This window comes from Spea bombifrons, chromosome 5, assembly GCF_027358695.1.
Source record: "Spea bombifrons isolate aSpeBom1 chromosome 5, aSpeBom1.2.pri, whole genome shotgun sequence".
NCBI lineage: Eukaryota > Metazoa > Chordata > Amphibia > Anura > Pelobatidae > Spea > Spea bombifrons.
This window is the reverse complement of record NC_071091.1, coordinates 33,944,241-33,963,018: the sequence shown is the minus strand read 5'-3', so window position 1 is coordinate 33,963,018 and position 18,778 is coordinate 33,944,241. Positions and strand designations below refer to the sequence as shown.

At 39.9% G+C, this 18,778-nt stretch overlaps 1 protein-coding gene and 1 non-coding gene across 2 annotated transcripts in view; both read left to right on the top strand.

The window, feature by feature from the left end:
* Positions 1-7,035: 7,035 nt before the first annotated feature.
* Positions 7,036-7,165, top strand: LOC128498563 (small nucleolar RNA SNORA35). The gene has a single exon (XR_008354778.1). It is a non-coding gene; the product is annotated as a small nucleolar RNA SNORA35 (small nucleolar RNA).
* Positions 7,166-15,407: 8,242 nt separating this feature from the next.
* TPK1 (thiamin pyrophosphokinase 1) overlaps positions 15,408-18,778 on the top strand; it is a 186,980-nt gene continuing 183,609 nt past the window's right edge. The window contains exon 1 of the mRNA XM_053466015.1: positions 15,408-15,507. Within this exon, the coding sequence (XP_053321990.1) occupies positions 15,485-15,507 (23 nt within the window). The 5' untranslated portion in view covers positions 15,408-15,484. The remainder of the gene's footprint in view (positions 15,508-18,778) is intronic.

The window sequence follows — 18,778 nt, the reverse complement described above, 5'->3', positions numbered from 1 at the left end:
GAAAACAATGCATTTTGAGCCCGTACATGTACGTGCTTTGTCATTAAGGGGTTAATGCAGATGCTGTTAAGTGATTCCAACCTTTTTAGTGCACCAATGAGCACATACCACTGGAAGTGTTTAAGGAATGTTTAAGCGAGTTTCAAAAAAGTAAATGTTTATGTAAATTGCTACCAATAGGTAATAGCCACTTTGTTGGTCATTTCTCATTTTTGGAAGAATGCATCAAAATTAAAAAGGATAAATAGCCAGATATTACTCAGTGTTTATGTTAGAGTAATTTGAAAAAAGAAGAAACGTATTGTTGATTCTACGGAAGGATAGCTTTTGAGGATGAGAAGACTTCATGTCCCTTGGTTGATGTATTTGTGACCACTTAAACACACAAAGGCAATAGCACTAACCGCAGTAAAGATTATGACTGTGTTTTGCCCCCTCTTTAAAGGGACATGGTAGACCAAATATGCACTTTTCTGCAAAATTACTCCCCTAATACATTTACCTTTTTCCTGCCCCCAACATCTTCGACCAAGCACATTCCTCTTTCTGCACCCATGTGCTATACTCCTCATCAAGCCAGCTCCAGTACTGTCTCGTTGAGTTCTTTGTTCCTAAATTTCAATCCTTTAATTGTAACCGGTTTGATGATCACATATAAAAGTACTTTAATATGCATTCTTTGTTGGCTAGACTGCATGGGACAGTAGACTACCCCTTTAACACTCCCTCTTCTATCTTATTACGCTGTTGTACAAACTCCCTGCTAACCGTAATATAACTTGTGAAGATGGCACCCTAAAATACCATACAGTGTTAGGTAGCAATACAGATCATGTAGTCCCAATCTGTAATGATAAGAACTCCCTCAGAACAAAAGAAAAAAACAGACTGCCCTACGTATTTCATATACTAGACTAACTGCCCCTTATTGTATGCTGGTTTGAACCACATGGAGTCTGCTGGTGTTCACCCTTTCAGCACATATTCAAGCATAAAATCAATAGTTCTCATAAACATACAATTTTTAGTGTTCTACGGTAAAGTTACACACATTCTTCTGTTTATCTGTGTCTGTTATTGTACCAATGTCACTTCAATCTTGCATTAACATTACAAGAAAAAGATTTAGCTCCTGTTATGCAGCAGACTTCTGAAATGCATTCTTCCACAGGATAGATTTACAGTGCAAACCATACCATTTAAATATGTTTGGGAGCTTTGGCTGAAATACTTTTGAATTGTGACATCTCATAGTTCAATTCATTGGCTTTACAAGTTTACTACTGTTTACAGTACTACAGATTTAAGTGCAATGACATTGCAATGACAAAATACAGTATGTCCTGTCTCTTAAGAATTCCTTCAGCTTGCTGTGTTTAAAAAGATGTGATTAATAGCTGAGCATGAAAAATACAGATTGCTTTCACTACAGACAGCTTTTCATTTATAGATATATTAAAGTGAAATAAACCATAAAAAAACATGTGTATTTGTAATATATAAAACATGGATTCGACCAGGGTCTGGGACACAAGTAGTCTTATTTGTCAGTTTTGTACATTTAGTTCAGATTTTTTTTCCCAATTAAAAACACCAATTCGAATTGCCAAAAAGTGCAACATGTATTAAACAAAAGATATGAAAACACTTTTGGGTGTTGTTCAAGTGACCAGTGTATAATAATAAACATTAATTGCAGTCTGATTAAATACATACTGAAAATCCTTTACAAACAGAATTTAGATGAAAGCATTGGGGATTTAGTCATATTATGTGGTCATATACTGCTTAAACATGGATGAGGCATAAATCTATCCTGAATCTAGAACAAGACCACTGCACCTATGAAGGTACTAACATAACTGTACTTCTTACCATGCAGCTTAGTCATTGATACTACTCTAAACACACTCAGGCTTTTATCAGTTCCAAAGAGGGACACAGGAAGAGTTGTTGCATGGGTGGACAATAAGAATTATTAGGTATGGTGACCAAACTATTGGTTCAAACTGAGAAGTGTATTTGTGTCATTATCTGTAGGGGGTTCCATCATGGTTTCTGGGTCTGTTTCCTCTTTCTCCTGTTAATGTCCACTTCTCACCTGTTCCCCACCCATTAAATGCAGGTTAGCCCTGCCCATTCCCCAAAGCACTCCCTCAAAAGAGACATGGTTCTGGGTAGCCTACACTGGGAGGTTCTCAGTTATGCTATATTAACAAGCAAGTGCATTCGGGATACAGGCACAAGAGTTTCTTAGGATGCTAGAGATAGGTCTGTATGGATTTTTATTAGAATATACACTACAATAGCTTTTGTCCCCATTAGTCATCAATATATGAGTGCTAGTCTACTTGTCTACACGCTAGGTGAATTATGCACTCTATCTATTTCCGTATTTGCTCGATTATAAGACGACCCTGATTATAAGATGACCCCTCAAAATTTGATTATTATTATTATTTAGTTAATTAATTAATTAAGGAAAAGAAGAAAAAACCTGAATATAAGACTACCCTATAGGAAAAAAGTTTTACTAGTAAATATCAATTCACATGTAAACAATTTTTTTTCATATTTAATAAAAACTATATAAACAACCTCCGCTTTTGCCTGGCACTTCCGTCGGTGACTGAGCACTGGGAGGTCATGTGATGTCGGGGCTCTGTCGTAGAAGCCCCAGCGGAAGTTCTGGGTAACAGCGGAAGTTGTCTCACAGACGTTCACCAGCTGCTAGACAGGAGGATCTAGGTCTCCTGCAGCGCTGCTCTCACCTCCTCTCTGGCTATGCGCGCACACAATCTCCGCAGCTAACTGGAACTTCTGCTGGGGCTTCTATGGTGGAGCAGTGGAAGGTCATGTCACGCCAGCGCTCCGTCATAGAAGCCCCGGGCAGCAATGAAAGATGTCTGCAGTGCTGAGGGGGAACTGGATCTTAGTCTTGTATTCAGACCTCTATTTGAGGTCTGATTATAAGGCAACCTCAAATATAAGGCGAGGGGTATTGATTCACATTGATTCAAATAGACTTCTTTAGATTGTAAACTCTCGAGCTGGGCCCTCATAATCCCACCATTCCTGCCTGGAACTTTGCATAAAAGTACCATAAGGTTGGATGGCAAGCTCACGGATCCAGTTCTTAGCTCCTGATGTGTGTGTATGTATTAATGTATATTTGTTTTGTGTGTTAACCGCCCCATTCAAATTGTACAGTCCTGCATAATTTGTTGGTGCTTAATAAATAAAAGATAATACTTCTACTTCTTATACTAATAATAATAATATGACAATTCTTTCATTGAACATATTTTTCATTTCGAAAGGAATTATTACCCAACCAATGAACTGTCATGGAAAAGTTTTACAAGGAGAATTAAAACCTTATGCTGTCAAATGCATGTTAAGTTAATGAAGTGTTACACTGTTCCTTTTAATTTGCAGGCTAATCTGTGTCAAAGACCATTAGGCATACATTTTCTTTCCCCCAAAACAGATCCTGAAAAAATTGTAGTTCTCATTACTTTGTGGTAAAGAATGTTGTGTCCGAAAAAAAGGAGTGGAAGCACAGTTGGCAATGCAATATTGTATGAAATATTTCAAATACAAATAACTAGTAATATGCAAATTATTTGTAATGCCTTGTTAATCTTCACTCTGCCCGACATACAAAATTAGAATTTATTCATAAATAATAATTTATTTCTCTGGTATTAAATGAAAAGTTACAAATATAGTTATAATAACAATGGGTCCCTTACTGGTCTTGTTGCAGCTCTGTGAAAATCTACCCATGTCCAATTTTGCATTTGCATGATCTAGTGAAACTTTGCTTATAATACCTTCACGATGCATTTGGTTAAGTTTCAAATTAAGTAGTCTCATATAATTGAAGGGCATACCTGGGAACTCTCTGGGTTTTGCCTGGAGACTCCAGGAGTAACGCCGCTTTTCTGGTTCTTCGGGTCGACATTTGAATCCTCCAGATTGTAGGAGTGGGGACTTGACATGCCCCACACCCCTCCCATTTCCCCCTTAAATAGGAGTGTGCCCCGCAATGTCAGCGGGATAGCCCAACGATATCAGTTGGACCACCTGCTACATCAGTGGGACTACCCTCTGATGTTAGTTGGTAGTCCTGGCCACATCCAGCAAGGGATGGCCTCAGCGATGTTGATGGGTTGCTCTGTTTATGATTGGTTCAACCATTGCCTTCCAAGAGCACTGTACAATGTATTGGGGTTAACACTGGAGAAGCATTACAAAAAGAGAAAAGGAAATGAAGATCCTCCAGGCAAAAAGACAGATAATCCACATTATTTACAAATGAACTATAACGCAGTAAATCATATAATATAGTTTGCAACAGAATGACAAACATTGGTGTTTATCTCCCATCAATTCCTTCAGCCTATCTAGTCTGCCTGTTTTTTTTCGCTAATGTCGAGACTCAGACCTTAACCCCTTGATGACAATTGCCGGTCCGGGCACATCACCGAAAATCGTGACGATTATGACAATTGACGTGCCAGGACCGGCACGTCTTTAAACGGGTGAAAAAATCGATCCGTGATCGATTTTTTCACTCAAACGGTGTTGCTCTAAGCAACACCAAAAAAAAATTCCCGGCCCCCCCCGATCGCTCCTAGGAGCAAATCAAAAAACATGTTTGAAAGACTGCACTTCTTTCAAACATGGCGGCGCCCGCCGCCGAAAAACGGGTTTAGGAAGCGATCGCGAGTCGCTTCCTTTGCTTAGCTGGTGTTGCTAAGATGCCTCAGTATTGAGGCATCTTTGCAACACCTGTTTATCAAAGGAAGCGACTCGCGATCGCTTCCTAAATGCTCAACTTACCTTCCCGGTGCCGGCGTCTTCGAAACACACGCAGTGTTTCAAGATGGCGGCGCCCATCAAGCCGGGGGGCAGAGCCTGCTGTCATCATCGGGGGGGGGTGTTGCTGGATGTCATGGACATCCAGTGAATAACACCCCTAGTGGTCAGATCACTCATAAGAGTGATCATTATTTGCTAAATCAAAGGCAATGTTTTCTAAACATTGCCTTTGATCAGTATTGGATCTGCCCCCCTCCTTCACTTGCTTCTAGTGAGGGAGGGAGACAGATCGGTGTGTTTTCTGGTATTTCAGGTATTCTCTAATAAAAAAAATATTTATATATTGATCCAAAGGCTCTTATAAGAGCCACCCATATAATATTAACCCCTTCATTGCCATTGATCACTGCATAAACAGTGATCTTGCATAGTGGCAATTGTTTTTGGGTTTTTTTTTTTTTTACATTTTTTTTTACTTTTTTTAGGTTTTTTTTTTATTTTTTATTATAGCCATTAACCCTTTCCTTCCCCACTATTTTTGCTGCAATTGTTACCATGCAGCGGTATACGGCTGAGGAGGCGTATGCCTTTTTGGCCACAGATTCTGAGGCCACTGATACAGCGTCAGATTTTGACGTTGGTCAGTTCACAGATACATCTAGTGATGTATCTGTGGCTGTTAGGACGCCTGCCACACGTAGTCGTGGCAGTGCACCAGAGGCATGGGTAGCGCCTTGGGAGACATCGTCACACAAACAAACATTTATGCCCAGCAGCACCGTGCTAATTCTTTTTGGGCAAAACAGCCATGGACTCCCATTGACGTGCCAGAATTTCTTAAATTCTGGGCACTCACAATGTTAATGGGCATTATAAAAAAGCCCTCCATCCGCTCCTACTGGAGCACCATCCCCATCTTTAGTACCCCCATTTATGCCCAAACTATAACTAGGCAAAGGTATGAAATGATTCTTCGTTTCATGCATTTTAGCGACAACAGCCTGTGCCCCCCTAAGGAGGACCCCCAGTTTGATAGGCTCTACAAAATCCGCCCCCTGATTACCCATCTCGCTGCCAGGTTTCCAGAGGTTTATACACCTGGAAGGGATATCTGCGTAGATGAATCCCTGATGAAATATAAAGGAAGGTTGGGATTCAAGCAGTATATTCCTTCCAAGCGCTCTAGGTATGGAGTGAAGGTGTATAAGCTCTGCGAGAGCGAGACAGGGTATACTCATGCCTTCCGGGTATACGAGGGTAAGGATAGCTACCTTGACCCTCCAGGTTGCCCAGACCATCTGGGCACCAGTGCCAAGATTGTTTGGGACCTAATATTCCCCCTTATGAACAAAGGCTACCACTTGTATGTAGATAACTTCTATACAAGCGTCCCTTTGTTCAAGCTGCTGTATTGTTTCGATACGGTAGCTTGCGGTACTATAAAAAAGAACCGCTTGGGTTTACCACAACACCTGGTACGAACCCGCCTAGGAAAGGGGGAGACCTCAGCTCTACGCCAAGATGAGCTTTTGGCATTGAAGTTCAGGGACAGAAAAGATGTGTGCATGCTGAGCACCATCCACGATGAGAGAACCGTGGAGGTTTCTGTCCGTGGCAGAGCTGAGGTTGTAAGAAAGCCAGTGTGCATCAGGGCCTATAATAAGAACATGGGTGGAGTTAATCTGTCAGATCAACTCCTACAGCCCTACCTCATTATGAGGAAGACAAAGGCCTGGTACAAGAAGGTTGCAATTTATCTAATGCAAATTGCAACCTATAACGCTTTTTTGCTGCACAAAAAAGCAGACACTGGGCTGAAGCTGTCTTTTTTGCAGTTTCAGCTCGAAGTAATTTCAGGTATTTTGTACCGTGATGCACCTGGTCCCCAAGTAGTGATGGGAACCAACAGAATTGGGGCTACCCATTTTATTTTTAAAATCCCCCCTACAGCAAAGAAGCAGAATCCCCAAAAGAGGTGCAGGGTATGCTACAGTAGGGGGCAAAGAAAGGACACCACATTTTACTGTCCAGATTGCCCTGGAAAACCTGCACTCTGTGTCGGTGACTGCTTCAAGCTGTATCACACAGTTTACCATTTTTAATTTTTTTTTGTTCCTGCTCCATTTTTGTATTTTTTTTTTTGTAATTTTTTGTTACATTTACTGTTTTTTAGCTTTTATTTGCTCCACCATTTTTAAGCGTTTTTATTTGCGCTGTCAAGTGAACCCTGTGTCCATTCCGTGGCATGAGGGACCACTTAAGGTGCTAGATCAAATCCCTTCTTGGAGATAGGCCAGGCTTTCTTGTAACCTGTCCCTACTGATAGTTGGGTACAAGCATTTTTCTTTACCCAGATGTAAAATTCCTACTGAATTTGAATTGCTCATGTTCCAAATGTGGCCCTTTTGCCCCCAAACAATCTGACAAACCCATGCATGTGGGGTATCAATGTACTCAGGAGATGTTGCTGAACACATATCGGGGTGTTGTGTGACAGCAACATATACCAGGAGCTGTAATTGCACACCTGAAGTACAAAGTATGTGAAAAAAACACCAAAAACAATTACTATCACAAACTTTGACAAGGGTTGGTGGTAGGATTAGTGCATGGAAAGGGTTAAACTATCAGCATCTAAAATACCCTGGGGTGTCTAGTTTTCAAAAATATATGGTTTGGTGGGGTAAATTTAATTTGCTGGCTTCAAAGATGCCCCAAATACCACATAGAGACAGAATTACCAGATTCACAGAAAAATGGTTTTGAATTAGCAAAACGCTACTTGTACTTATTGCCCCATAACGTGTAGAAGAAAGCAAAAAAACATAAAAACATTGGGTATTTCTAAACTCGGGACAAATAGTAGAATCTATTTAGCAGGTTTTTTCAGTAGTTTTTTTAATGAATAAAAGATTTTTCAATTTGTTTTTTTTTCAATTTTTCGTCATATTTTATTATTTTTATTATAGGAAATTACATCATATGAAAAAAAATTATGGTGTCTGAAGAAAGCCCTTCTTGTCCTGAAAAAAACAATATATAACTTGTGTGGGTTTAGTAAATGGGTTAAGAGAAAATTACAGCTAAACACAAACACCGCAGAAACGATAAAACATCCATTGTCACGAAGGGTACAAAAAATAGAATCAGCCTTTGTCACGAAGGGGTTAATCAGTCCTTGGTCTTGTTCTCGATTCAGGATAGCTGTATGCCTGTCTCATCCATGTTTAAATTTCCTCACGGTATTAGCCTCTGCAACTTCTGAGGGAAGGTTGTTCTATTTATCTACATAGGACAGTCTTTACAAATGGATTTTGAGAGCAAACTGTTGTAGTGGAGATAGTCTTTTCTCAGACCATGGGGCTTAATTACTTGGTAAAATGAACATTTTTGGACTAGGTTTCCTACACAACATTGTGGTTCCAAAATGGAATTTGAAAGCTGTAAATTAAATTGGAAAGCATAAATATGGCAAAACACTAAACTACACACAAGGATATATTGATTTACACAGTGCAACAACACTGTTTACAGGATCATGTCTCTGTTTCTATCCTTTACATTTTCTTACACTATTGTTAGATTTGACTTTTAACTCACACACAATTGGCCAGCTCTGTCCACAAAGTGTCAGGGCTAGCTATTTTAGCTGACCAAAGTATAGGTTTGTATAATAGCTTTATGACATCATTAGATGAAGCTACTGTCCAAAACTCAATCAATTTGTTTATCTCTAAAAGACATAGATTTATAAATGATCATGAAAAGAGCCCCTAGCAGGCAAAGCATCATAACCAGAGAGGCTATAAACAATGGTTGTTACTGAAAAATTGTAATGATTTTCCTGGAATAAAAAATTGACTGTCAAAACTAGCTTATTAAACATTTTAAAAATAATGATCTGGATATATTTGATTAGGCAGTCAGTATACATATACATTTAGGTCTACAAAAAGAAGGTTTATTGAGAGGGTGGTAGATAAGTTAAAGGCCCTTTCGTCCTCTCACCTGATTGGAGGACAGGGAGAGGACGTCACCGGAAGTGGCAGAAGTTCCCACTGGGTTAAGTCTGCGTAGATGTGCACAAAGATAGAAGATAGCAAATTGAAGATGGAAGAGCATAAGGAAGAGAAAAGAGAAGATAAAAGATAGAAGATGAAAAAGGAGATGAAGATGCGGAAGTGGTCGGCAGAAAAGGTTGGAAACATTTAGAGAGCGTGAGAGAGAGGAACCGAGAGTGAGAGTTTGTGAGTAAATGTGGGCCCATGTATTTTGGACAACTTTTTGCATTGTTTGCATCCGATTCGTGGGTATGGCCTAATTCTTGTGGCTTTGTATGAATTGCCAAATTTACCAGAATTATTCAAAGCTGCAGTTTGTACGAATACAGTCTAATATATAGTTCACTTCAGTGACATATCGTTAGCACTTGGCCTGACCTAGGGCAGAGCCTCCATCTGTCCCCTCAGATTGACTCATTCACTGTGGGTATTCTTCCTCCATATCCTTACAATATGAGGTCATATCCTGGCACTCTGAGTTTCAAGGGAGATTTTTGATCTCTGAAAACGGTCCATTGACAACTGTGGATCACTAGTGAGACCAATCATTTATTAGTATCTGCTGCCCTAGGCTTAGGTGGTTTAGGCGAGAATATGCTACTGATTCATCTTGCCATATTTCACTGAAGTTGAAATGTAACAAATTTGCTTGACATGTTAGAGTGAAATAATTTACTTGGAACTTTGCATTTAATACCAGAAAAATAAATTGTTATTAATGAATATGTTATATTTTTGTCTATAGCACAGTCTAAAGATTAACAAGGCATCTTCTGTCACTAGCCAATGCATAGGACATTTGATCGAGTAATTCGTGTAAAATTCAATTATATTAGTGAAAGTAATATCACTTGTTTTATGTTAATTATCTTTAATGCTCTTTCACAAAACCTTCTGAAAGCCTTAGTATAGACTGTGCTAGCTTCAAAGTAGGTAGCCTCAGGCGGTTGGACGTGCAGAAAGGAAGGGTCATAGCCAGTATGTGATAGCCCAGTAAAAGGAGTCAATGCCTCTGGTTCAATGGTAAATCTGAATTCTATGAACGAGTATTAGTGGTTAAGTGAATGAATGAGTATCTGTGAATGAATGAGTACATGTGAATAACTGAATGAGTATCTGTGAATGAATGAGTACATGTGTATTAGTGAATTGAGAGAAAAAAATAGTATCTGTGAATGAATAGGTATCTGTGAATGAATGAGTATCTGTGAATGAGGGAATGAGTATCTGTGAGACTCATGGAAGGGAACCAATTAGTCAGATATACATTCCCTATACTGCAGAAAGCATTTTATCCGGGCTGGCGGCATCAATACACAAGAGGGTCCATTACATAAATCAATACTAAAAGGAGGGGCAGGCTGGGGACATAAATACATACACATACTTTTTTTTATTGTTATATCCGGTCCGGATGTGGGTGTCAGTGTGGCATAATCTGTCCGGATGTGTGTGTGTCTAGGCGTCGGTGTCTCAGAGCCTGTCCTGCTGTGTGAGTGTTTGGGTATCGGTGTGGCAGAGCCTGTCCTCTTATCCAGAGACAAAACGCCCTCCTGAATTTGTAGTCATTTCAGAGGACAAAACTTTCTAGGCCCAGAAATCAGTGAGAGGAAAAGTAAAGGTATCATGTTACTTACTCTATTTCAAGGCACTAAATTGTGATTTCAGGCATCCCGTGTATGATGGCTTTTTTTGTCTACTGATGTACTCCCAATCCCATCACATAAGATTTTATCCTATATTATCTGCTTAGCACTGATGTCATCTAAATGCAGTACACACTGATGCCAAGGAGTTAAGATTCTGTCTTTTTTTATTTATTTTCATAAAAAGGCCCACCAAAATCCTCAGCACCAGGCCCATGATGCTCTTAATCCGGCTCTGGCAACCAGATGCACGTCTATTTAAGAATAAACCAAAGTAACATTGAAGCAAAGTGCCATTTAAACAGCTATGCAGACAAACATTTGGCTACGAAGCAGCTCCTAAAGTATAATGTTATCCGCACAGGAATTTATTTTGCCAACCTCTATTTAATAACTTCCTCAAATGTATTGAGAATGGTATTGAGTTCAGATCTTGATTTGGGTACTTCAAGCAATAACCACTTGATGTCACTATAAGCTGAACGTCTTTACCAGTTAGGGAAGAGTAGAAGTTAAACTATGCAAATGGCTTCAGCTAAATACGAAAGAGAAAACTGCATTAAACCCAACATATACTAGGTTTCACAAACAGTATTTATTTAGATTTTATCTTTTTGCACAACAAATTCAACAAGCACATCCACAAAAAGTGTGGATTATGCTGAGAGCAACGCAAGCAAGTAGCAACTGCAATTCTCTCACTATTCACAATGTTGTCTTCTGGATCCAGCAATTTTCAATCTGGTTGATTTAATATAAAGTATCTGGTAAGGCTATTCAATAGGGCTTTCTGTATAATGTAAAAAACAATAGCTTGCACCTTTTTCTTTTTCATAACTGATAATATCAGAGCTGTCTTTCAAGATACTGGGGCACTGGGCAAGCTGGGCATCACTACTAGAGTGCCTGTAAAACACATACAATGATTCCTTGCCCATGACGTAAGCATATGGTGTTTATGTTTTAAAATAATATACTTTGTATGTATACAACAAACCAATGAATCACATTACGTACATTGGTTTTTCTACTCTACGTGAAAGTAAACCAGTTACTGTAAATTCTGTCTAACCCTAATACCACTGTGTTACTTGCCATGGAGCTCAACCAAAGGTATCAGTAGCAGGCTAAACAGAATACTGTGATCAAATGTTAATGAATCCTCAATATGTCCATTAGAGATATGTGGGAATTTGTTCGCAAGATTCTACAGATAAACCTTATTCTTTATCCATAAACACGGTTAGGATAGCTTTTTGGCTATATTTACAGGTAATATTGAATTATAACAACCTCCATCTTTACACATAGTCTGGTCCAGAAACAACTCTTGGTAAAGACCCTCTACATTCATAAATGCTGATGTGGGTTTTGACCCTCTGCATTGTTTTTTTAAATGTCAGAACAAAGCAAGAATTCAGCAATTGGGGATTCTATCTTGGATGTCAGGCCTGATTATAATTTCTCGAGGCCTTGTTTAGTTCACTGTGAACAGTTTTACTTTACCTTGGCTTTTATTGTATTGAAATCTTCCATAAAGGTTCAACAACTGGCTATATAAATACGCAATATTTGGAAAATATGTGTTGCAGGGTTGCATCCCAGCGTGCATCTAAAGTGCACTTACTTGCCACTGATTTTACTACTCAATCTCAGAGAGATTCTCTAAAGAACAAGATGGACTCGGTCCTGCATAATACAATGTTAAATTAGTTCTGACGGAACTCATTTGTACAATACAGTAATATTAAATGTGTATATCTTAACTAAAAATGTAATAAAGGTTAAGTTTTATTGTGTTTATAGCTAGTAGTAGTTTTTAATTAAAATGAATGACAAACTTCCTAGTGTAACTTAACTTTATCTGCCAACCAGACTATACTCTGCCTTTAGTGAATTAACTCATATTAAATTATCATAGATTGGATTTTTGGTTAACCATGAGTATTCATTTTTTTAATATTTTAAATGGCACTATTACATTTACCATTTTGACATAGGCATACACTACATATGATCTCAACAGTGCCCAAAGAACATATATAGTCGTCCATAATCGCAAATATGTTGCCTGTCTCAGCAAATGTCCCATCTACCAGTATTGTAGGGAGAACAGCACATTGTTTAATTTGGGTTCCTGCAACCTGGAGTGGGACTGGTAACATTTGGTAACTATGAACATATATAATAGACAGTCTGAATGTCTACATTGCTGTAACGTAGGTATCAGGTAAGGAACCCGGTATGCATGGAACAGCGAATGAGAAACAGGACAGGCACAACTGGAGATCTGATAGCGATCAGACTTTGTCCCTGTTGTGTCTGACTTTACATAACATGCTTTCACCCAGAAAAAGATATAGATTTGTCTTCGAATTCTACAGTTTTACATATCAGGACATAATAACAATCATCTGTTCTTTAGCAGGTCTAAAAATTAGGCAAATACAACCTCAGATGACCAACACATGACATATTACACCATGTCATAATTTATTCAACAAAAATAAAGCCAAAATGGGGAAGAGGCAGTGGTCAGTACCTATGAAAAGTCGGGAAAAATGGTGAACCCGAGGACAGGGTCATGGGTGATCAAATCCAATAGATGAGCTACTGTAGCTCAAATTGCTGAAAAAGTTAATTCTAGTTCTCATAGAAAGGTGTCACAATGTGAAACCATAGACCATTCAGGGTGCCCACACTGACCCCTGTCCAATGCCGAAAATACCTAAAATAGGCACGTGAGCATAAGAACTGGACCACGGAGAAATGGAAGAAGGTGGCCTTGTAGTAGGAATTACATTTTCTTTTACATCACGTGGATGGCCGGGTGTGTGTCCCTTATCTGGAGAACACATGGCACCAGGATCCATGCATGGAGGCTCCACCTCCCAACTTACAGGACTTGCTGCTAACATCTTGGTGCCAGATACCACAGCACAGCTTGCCTCGACTGGGTGAGGGCTGTTTTGGTGGCAAAAGGGGGACCTACACAATATTAGGCAGGTGGTCATATGGCTGATCGGTGTATTTAAAGAGATATGGTCAATGCTATAATAGCTCTCCAAGCTTGCATATGAATTAGCCTAAGATGCTGCTTAGTCCTTTGGTCTCCCGCTGTACAACATTGACCTAGGGTGAACCTAGGGTTATTGGTGGGTGGCTTTTTTGACATCCCCAACACATCATACGCTAAAACCCACACACACACTCACCCACGCACTCACTCTGACAACACACAATTTGACACATGCACAGTTTATAAACACATTTCTGTACACAAAACGGAGCAAGAAATCAGTGTATTGCCAGCGAATATCATTAAAAAAACATCTATCTAAAGTGTAAATATTGGGGATTCTGTCACACTATGTGGCCATACATTGCTTACCCCACCACTCCTGTCAAAATACCCCAACTGTGGTGAGTCCTATCTAATTTTACATGGCTATGTTGCTTACCAAGGAGCTAAATCGTAGGAATGTCATGTGGTTTAAACCAAATGAAACCAAGAAATTGAAATCCTTCTCTGGACAACATTAACAAACCACTTGGTAATGGTGGTAGGTGAGGTGCTCAACCCTATAGGTTTGTCAGAACCTGCAAATACACACAACAAAAAATATACAGAAAGGGAGCACAGCATAAAAGCATAAAAGGCATACACATTCAGATTCCTGGGTTGATGCAAGCCATATTGCTAATACACACAGCCAGACACTCACACTAACATGCATTCATACACTAACATACCCAGCACACACAGTCACACACTAACATATTCACACACACACATAAGCAGATGCACACTAACATACTCAGACACACACTCATGCTAACACATACTCACCCAGACACTCACACAATCAGAACCAGACACGTCAATATACACTAATGCAACTGGGTACAAACAGACACTAAGACACCAACACTTTCACTAAGAAACACACACTAACATACCCCCCACACACACACAGTAACATACCCACACACTAACATATCAGGACACACACACATAAGCAGACACTAAAATTAACATACCCAGACACACAATAACATACCCAGATACATATAGAATAACACATCCAAAGATACTCACATAAACAGACTCACACACAAACAGACACACACTAACAAACACGCAAACTAAAATACCCTGAAACACACTAACATACCCTGACAAACTCACACATTCAGACACACGCACTAATACCCAAACCACAGACACACACAGTCATCACACTAACAAGATCACGTAAAGTGACCCCTCTTAACCAGTGCCAGAAAGACCTTGCCATGAACCCACCTGGACCTGGTCCCATGAAAGGGCCGGCTCTGCACAAAACAGAGCAAGAAATTAGTGCATACCCAGCAAATACACACCACCAATCTAAGGCATACGTTTTGGGAATTTCATCATATCATATCCACATCTTTCCCACCCCCTCATATCAACAACACTTCTATAAATGATATACACATTATTGTGACTTAGAGCACTCATTGTCTTTTTTATTTATTTATTTTACAGGAAACTCCTTGCCTTGTACAAACTGGGACTGTTGGCAGCTATGATATTATGTTATTGAAAATGTTTTTATGCATAGATTTTAGATGTATTAGTTAGTTGATATATTATAGCAAATAGCTTATATATTAACAAAACAAAAAACTTAATAGCTATACAATTATAAGATTTCTAGTATTTCGACAGTTTTTTTACATAGTTTTCCCCTGCTGTTGTATCTCATAATATCGGTTGTATCACCCGCATTCAGGGGAAGCTTAGTGATTACATTGAAGTAAATTCGTCTCAATATGTAGGAGACTTATGGTTTTCTCTTCTATTAGCAGACATACGGTACCAGGAAATATAACAGTGCGTGTATAAAGAGAGAGGCATAGCTACAGTAGAAGACAGAAGCGTGGAGGTACACTAGTGAGCGGCGCATGCGTACTTACTGTATTCGCAGGTACACGAGAACCCTCTCTTGCATTTTGGGCTAAAATGGCATGTATATTGAGAAGAAATAAGTGCTGATTTGGTTTTACAGAACGGCAGTGAAAATCTGAACAAAGATTTTAATGGTCTGCACATTAAAGTCCTGACTGGCAGCATCCACTCTACAGTGTTTCCCTCTGTACAGCTCTGGATATTATTTATTATTATTATTATTATTATTATTATTATTATTATGTATCTTTAGTGCTGTAAAGCCTTTGGCAAACAGGATCCACAGCTGCTGACTTTTTTTAGTTGTTGCACAGTATCTTTCGCCTGCTACTGTTGCCTGCGCTGCTTTTTTTTCTATAATATTTTACTTATTTAGTGTGTGCTGTGACTTTTGGAATGTGATGTTTGCGGAACCTCCGACTGTACTTTAATAATTTAATAATTATACATTACTGAGGCAGGAAAATACTTGATATCATTTAGTGATATCATTTAAATAGCAATCAGAGCTGCACTAATATAATACCCTTGGAGAGAGCACCATTGAATAGGGGATGCCCTAAACAGCTGCTTACTTTGTGCCACCTGTCCTGTACGTTGCTAACAAGGCAAGATATGAAATCCAAATAACAATCTTCCACAACAGTTATTGAAGAGGAAACGAGGAACTCAAACTCTGTTACACTGTGTCTGTCAGTTTAGGTCCACTGATGGTTCCTGCTGACTCCAAGTTCAAGTTTTACCCAGGGCAGCATCAGCCCCCTAGAAGTGACCTTTGCCAGTCATCGTTTTGCAAAGATGTGATGTCATATCCCATTATTGCGCATTAGATTTGACTTAAAAAAATAACCCATTAATCTGCACAGACTTCAACGTTATAACTGGGTCAGTTTCAACCTGGCCTATTGAGAGCTGAGGGACTGATCCCTAGTATGTAGTCTAGGCTACCTGCCCTTTCAACTCGCCCCTCTAGGCCTTGGTTGAGACGGCCTTGGTAAGGAAATTAAACTGCTGCCAATGCAAAAAAAAAAAAAAAATGTCGGACATTATTGAACATCTTTGGTCACTAAGGACATTCTATGATGTCTTTTATGCATTAAACCCTCCCCCAAAAAACATACTCCCCAGGATGGGAAAATGGTTACCTAGGGTATAAATTAAGTTCCGATTGCTGTGATGGGATATATATATATTTTAGTAAAATTTATTCAAATAAGAAATCTTTAATAATATAAAATATATTAAATTAAGATCACCCCTATTGGGACAAACCGATGAAGCCAATGGTGATCAGCAGCAATTAGTGAGCCGCAGCAATTGGTCTTAATACATACTCGCTGTGCATCTATCTTGAGTACATAATATGAATCTGTTTTGGCATTTATCACTTGCAGATTTATTATAACTTACATAAAGTTCATATACGTGCAGTATGAATGGTTGCTTTTACATTCAAATATAATGCATTGCTGCATCCAGCACCACGCTTGTACTTCCAAAACTGGTCCTTGAAATGTAAAAGCTGCTGCTTTTGTTTTAAAACCATCAACAATGTCAGGTTATTTACTTATTTTTTATTTTAGTTAGTAAGTTGATTAATTCATAAGTCATAGTGAATTGCATAGACTAGAATGTTAAAGCTGACCTACAATTTTTTTTTACAAACCTGGCCATGGTACCTAGAAACCACTTCTTGGCGCCCAGGGACAACGGGCGCCAATATATGTTTGCACAACGGTATTGTACTGCCAGATTCATTGTATATGTGTGCATAGTGTTGAGTGTGTAGTTTTAGATATTTATACTGCTAGCTAGCGCATGTGTGTGGGTGTATGTTATAGTATGGCATTGGCAATAGTGTGTATGTCAGCATATAGTGTTAGAGTGTATGGATTAATGTATGGTGTTAGCATGAGCATAGAATGTTAGAGTGTGTAAGTGTATATTAGTGTATGGCAAAGCTTGATAAACCTTGGGTGACAGCAGGGGTGGGCTGGGCCGGGGGGTAATTGTCCTCAGGCCGCCCTGAATCTACACTAAACGGCCACACGGCCGCCCATTTAAGTGGGCCGGCACACTGAGATGCCATTGCAACCGATGCGGCTGCGAGTTTTAAAGCGGCTGTAAGACACGCCGTGCCGCCCAGTGCCCAGTTCCGTGTGACTCTGCTCCCTTGAGCGGCCCATCGCATTGACGATGGGCTGTGCCACTCAAGGGGGTGGAGTCACACGGAACAGTTCCTCGTGACCGCTAGAAGAGCACGTTGGAGGACAGCAACAAAAAAGTATTTAAAAAAAAATAGTTGGGGTAATAGGTGGAAGTGGACCCATATTCAAAGGGGGGGCTGCCTTGGGACAACAATTAAATACAGAAAGGGGGTGTCTAGGGGGTATAAGAACACAACAGGGTGGTTGGGGCACCACATAAATCAATACACAAAGGGGGTGGTGGCTGATGGCAATACACATGGGTCATTAACAATGCAAAAGGGGGGCATCAATACACAAGGGAGCGGGGCTGGTTGGCGACATTACATAAATCAATACACAAGGGTGTGGGGGCATAATGCACAAAGGAGGCTGGCTGGGGGCACAAATCCACATGAGGCAATACACAAGGGTGTGGGGGAATACATTAAAACCAAAAGGGGGGCTGGCTGGGGCATCAATAGACAAGGGGGAAAAACAAACAAACAGCACACCTGATTTGGGTGTCAGTGTGGCAGAGCCTGTCCTGGTGTGCGTGTGATTGGGTGTCAGTGTGGCAGAGCCTGTCCTGGTGTGTGTGTGTGATTGGGTGTCGGTGTGGCAGAGCCCGTCCTGGTGTGTGTGTCTGGGTGTTGGTGTGGCAGAGCCTGTCCTAGTGTGTGTGTGTGTGTGTGTGTTTGGGTGTCGGTGTGACAGAGCCTGTCCTGGTGTGTGTGTTTGCGTGTCGGTGTGGCAGAGCCTGTCCTGGTGTGTGTGTTTGTGTGTCGGTGTTGCAGAGCCTTTACTGGTGTCAGGGCGGGCTGTTTGGGGACAAAGTTGGCTCACTCTGGCCTGTAATTTGTTAATGTTATCTGGGTGCTGGTCGGGTTCTGTGTGGACAGTGTGGAACTGTGCCTGTAATTTAGGGTGTTTTATCTATACTGAATGCTGAATTGTACCTTTAATGTGATTTCCAGTTAATATGTACCTGCAAAGCTGGGTTTCTGTGTTATTCTGTTGCTCTATATCTACTATGCTATATTTCCATACATTATTTATGTATACCTGCAAATACAGGGTTTGTATGTCTTATTCCTATACCTG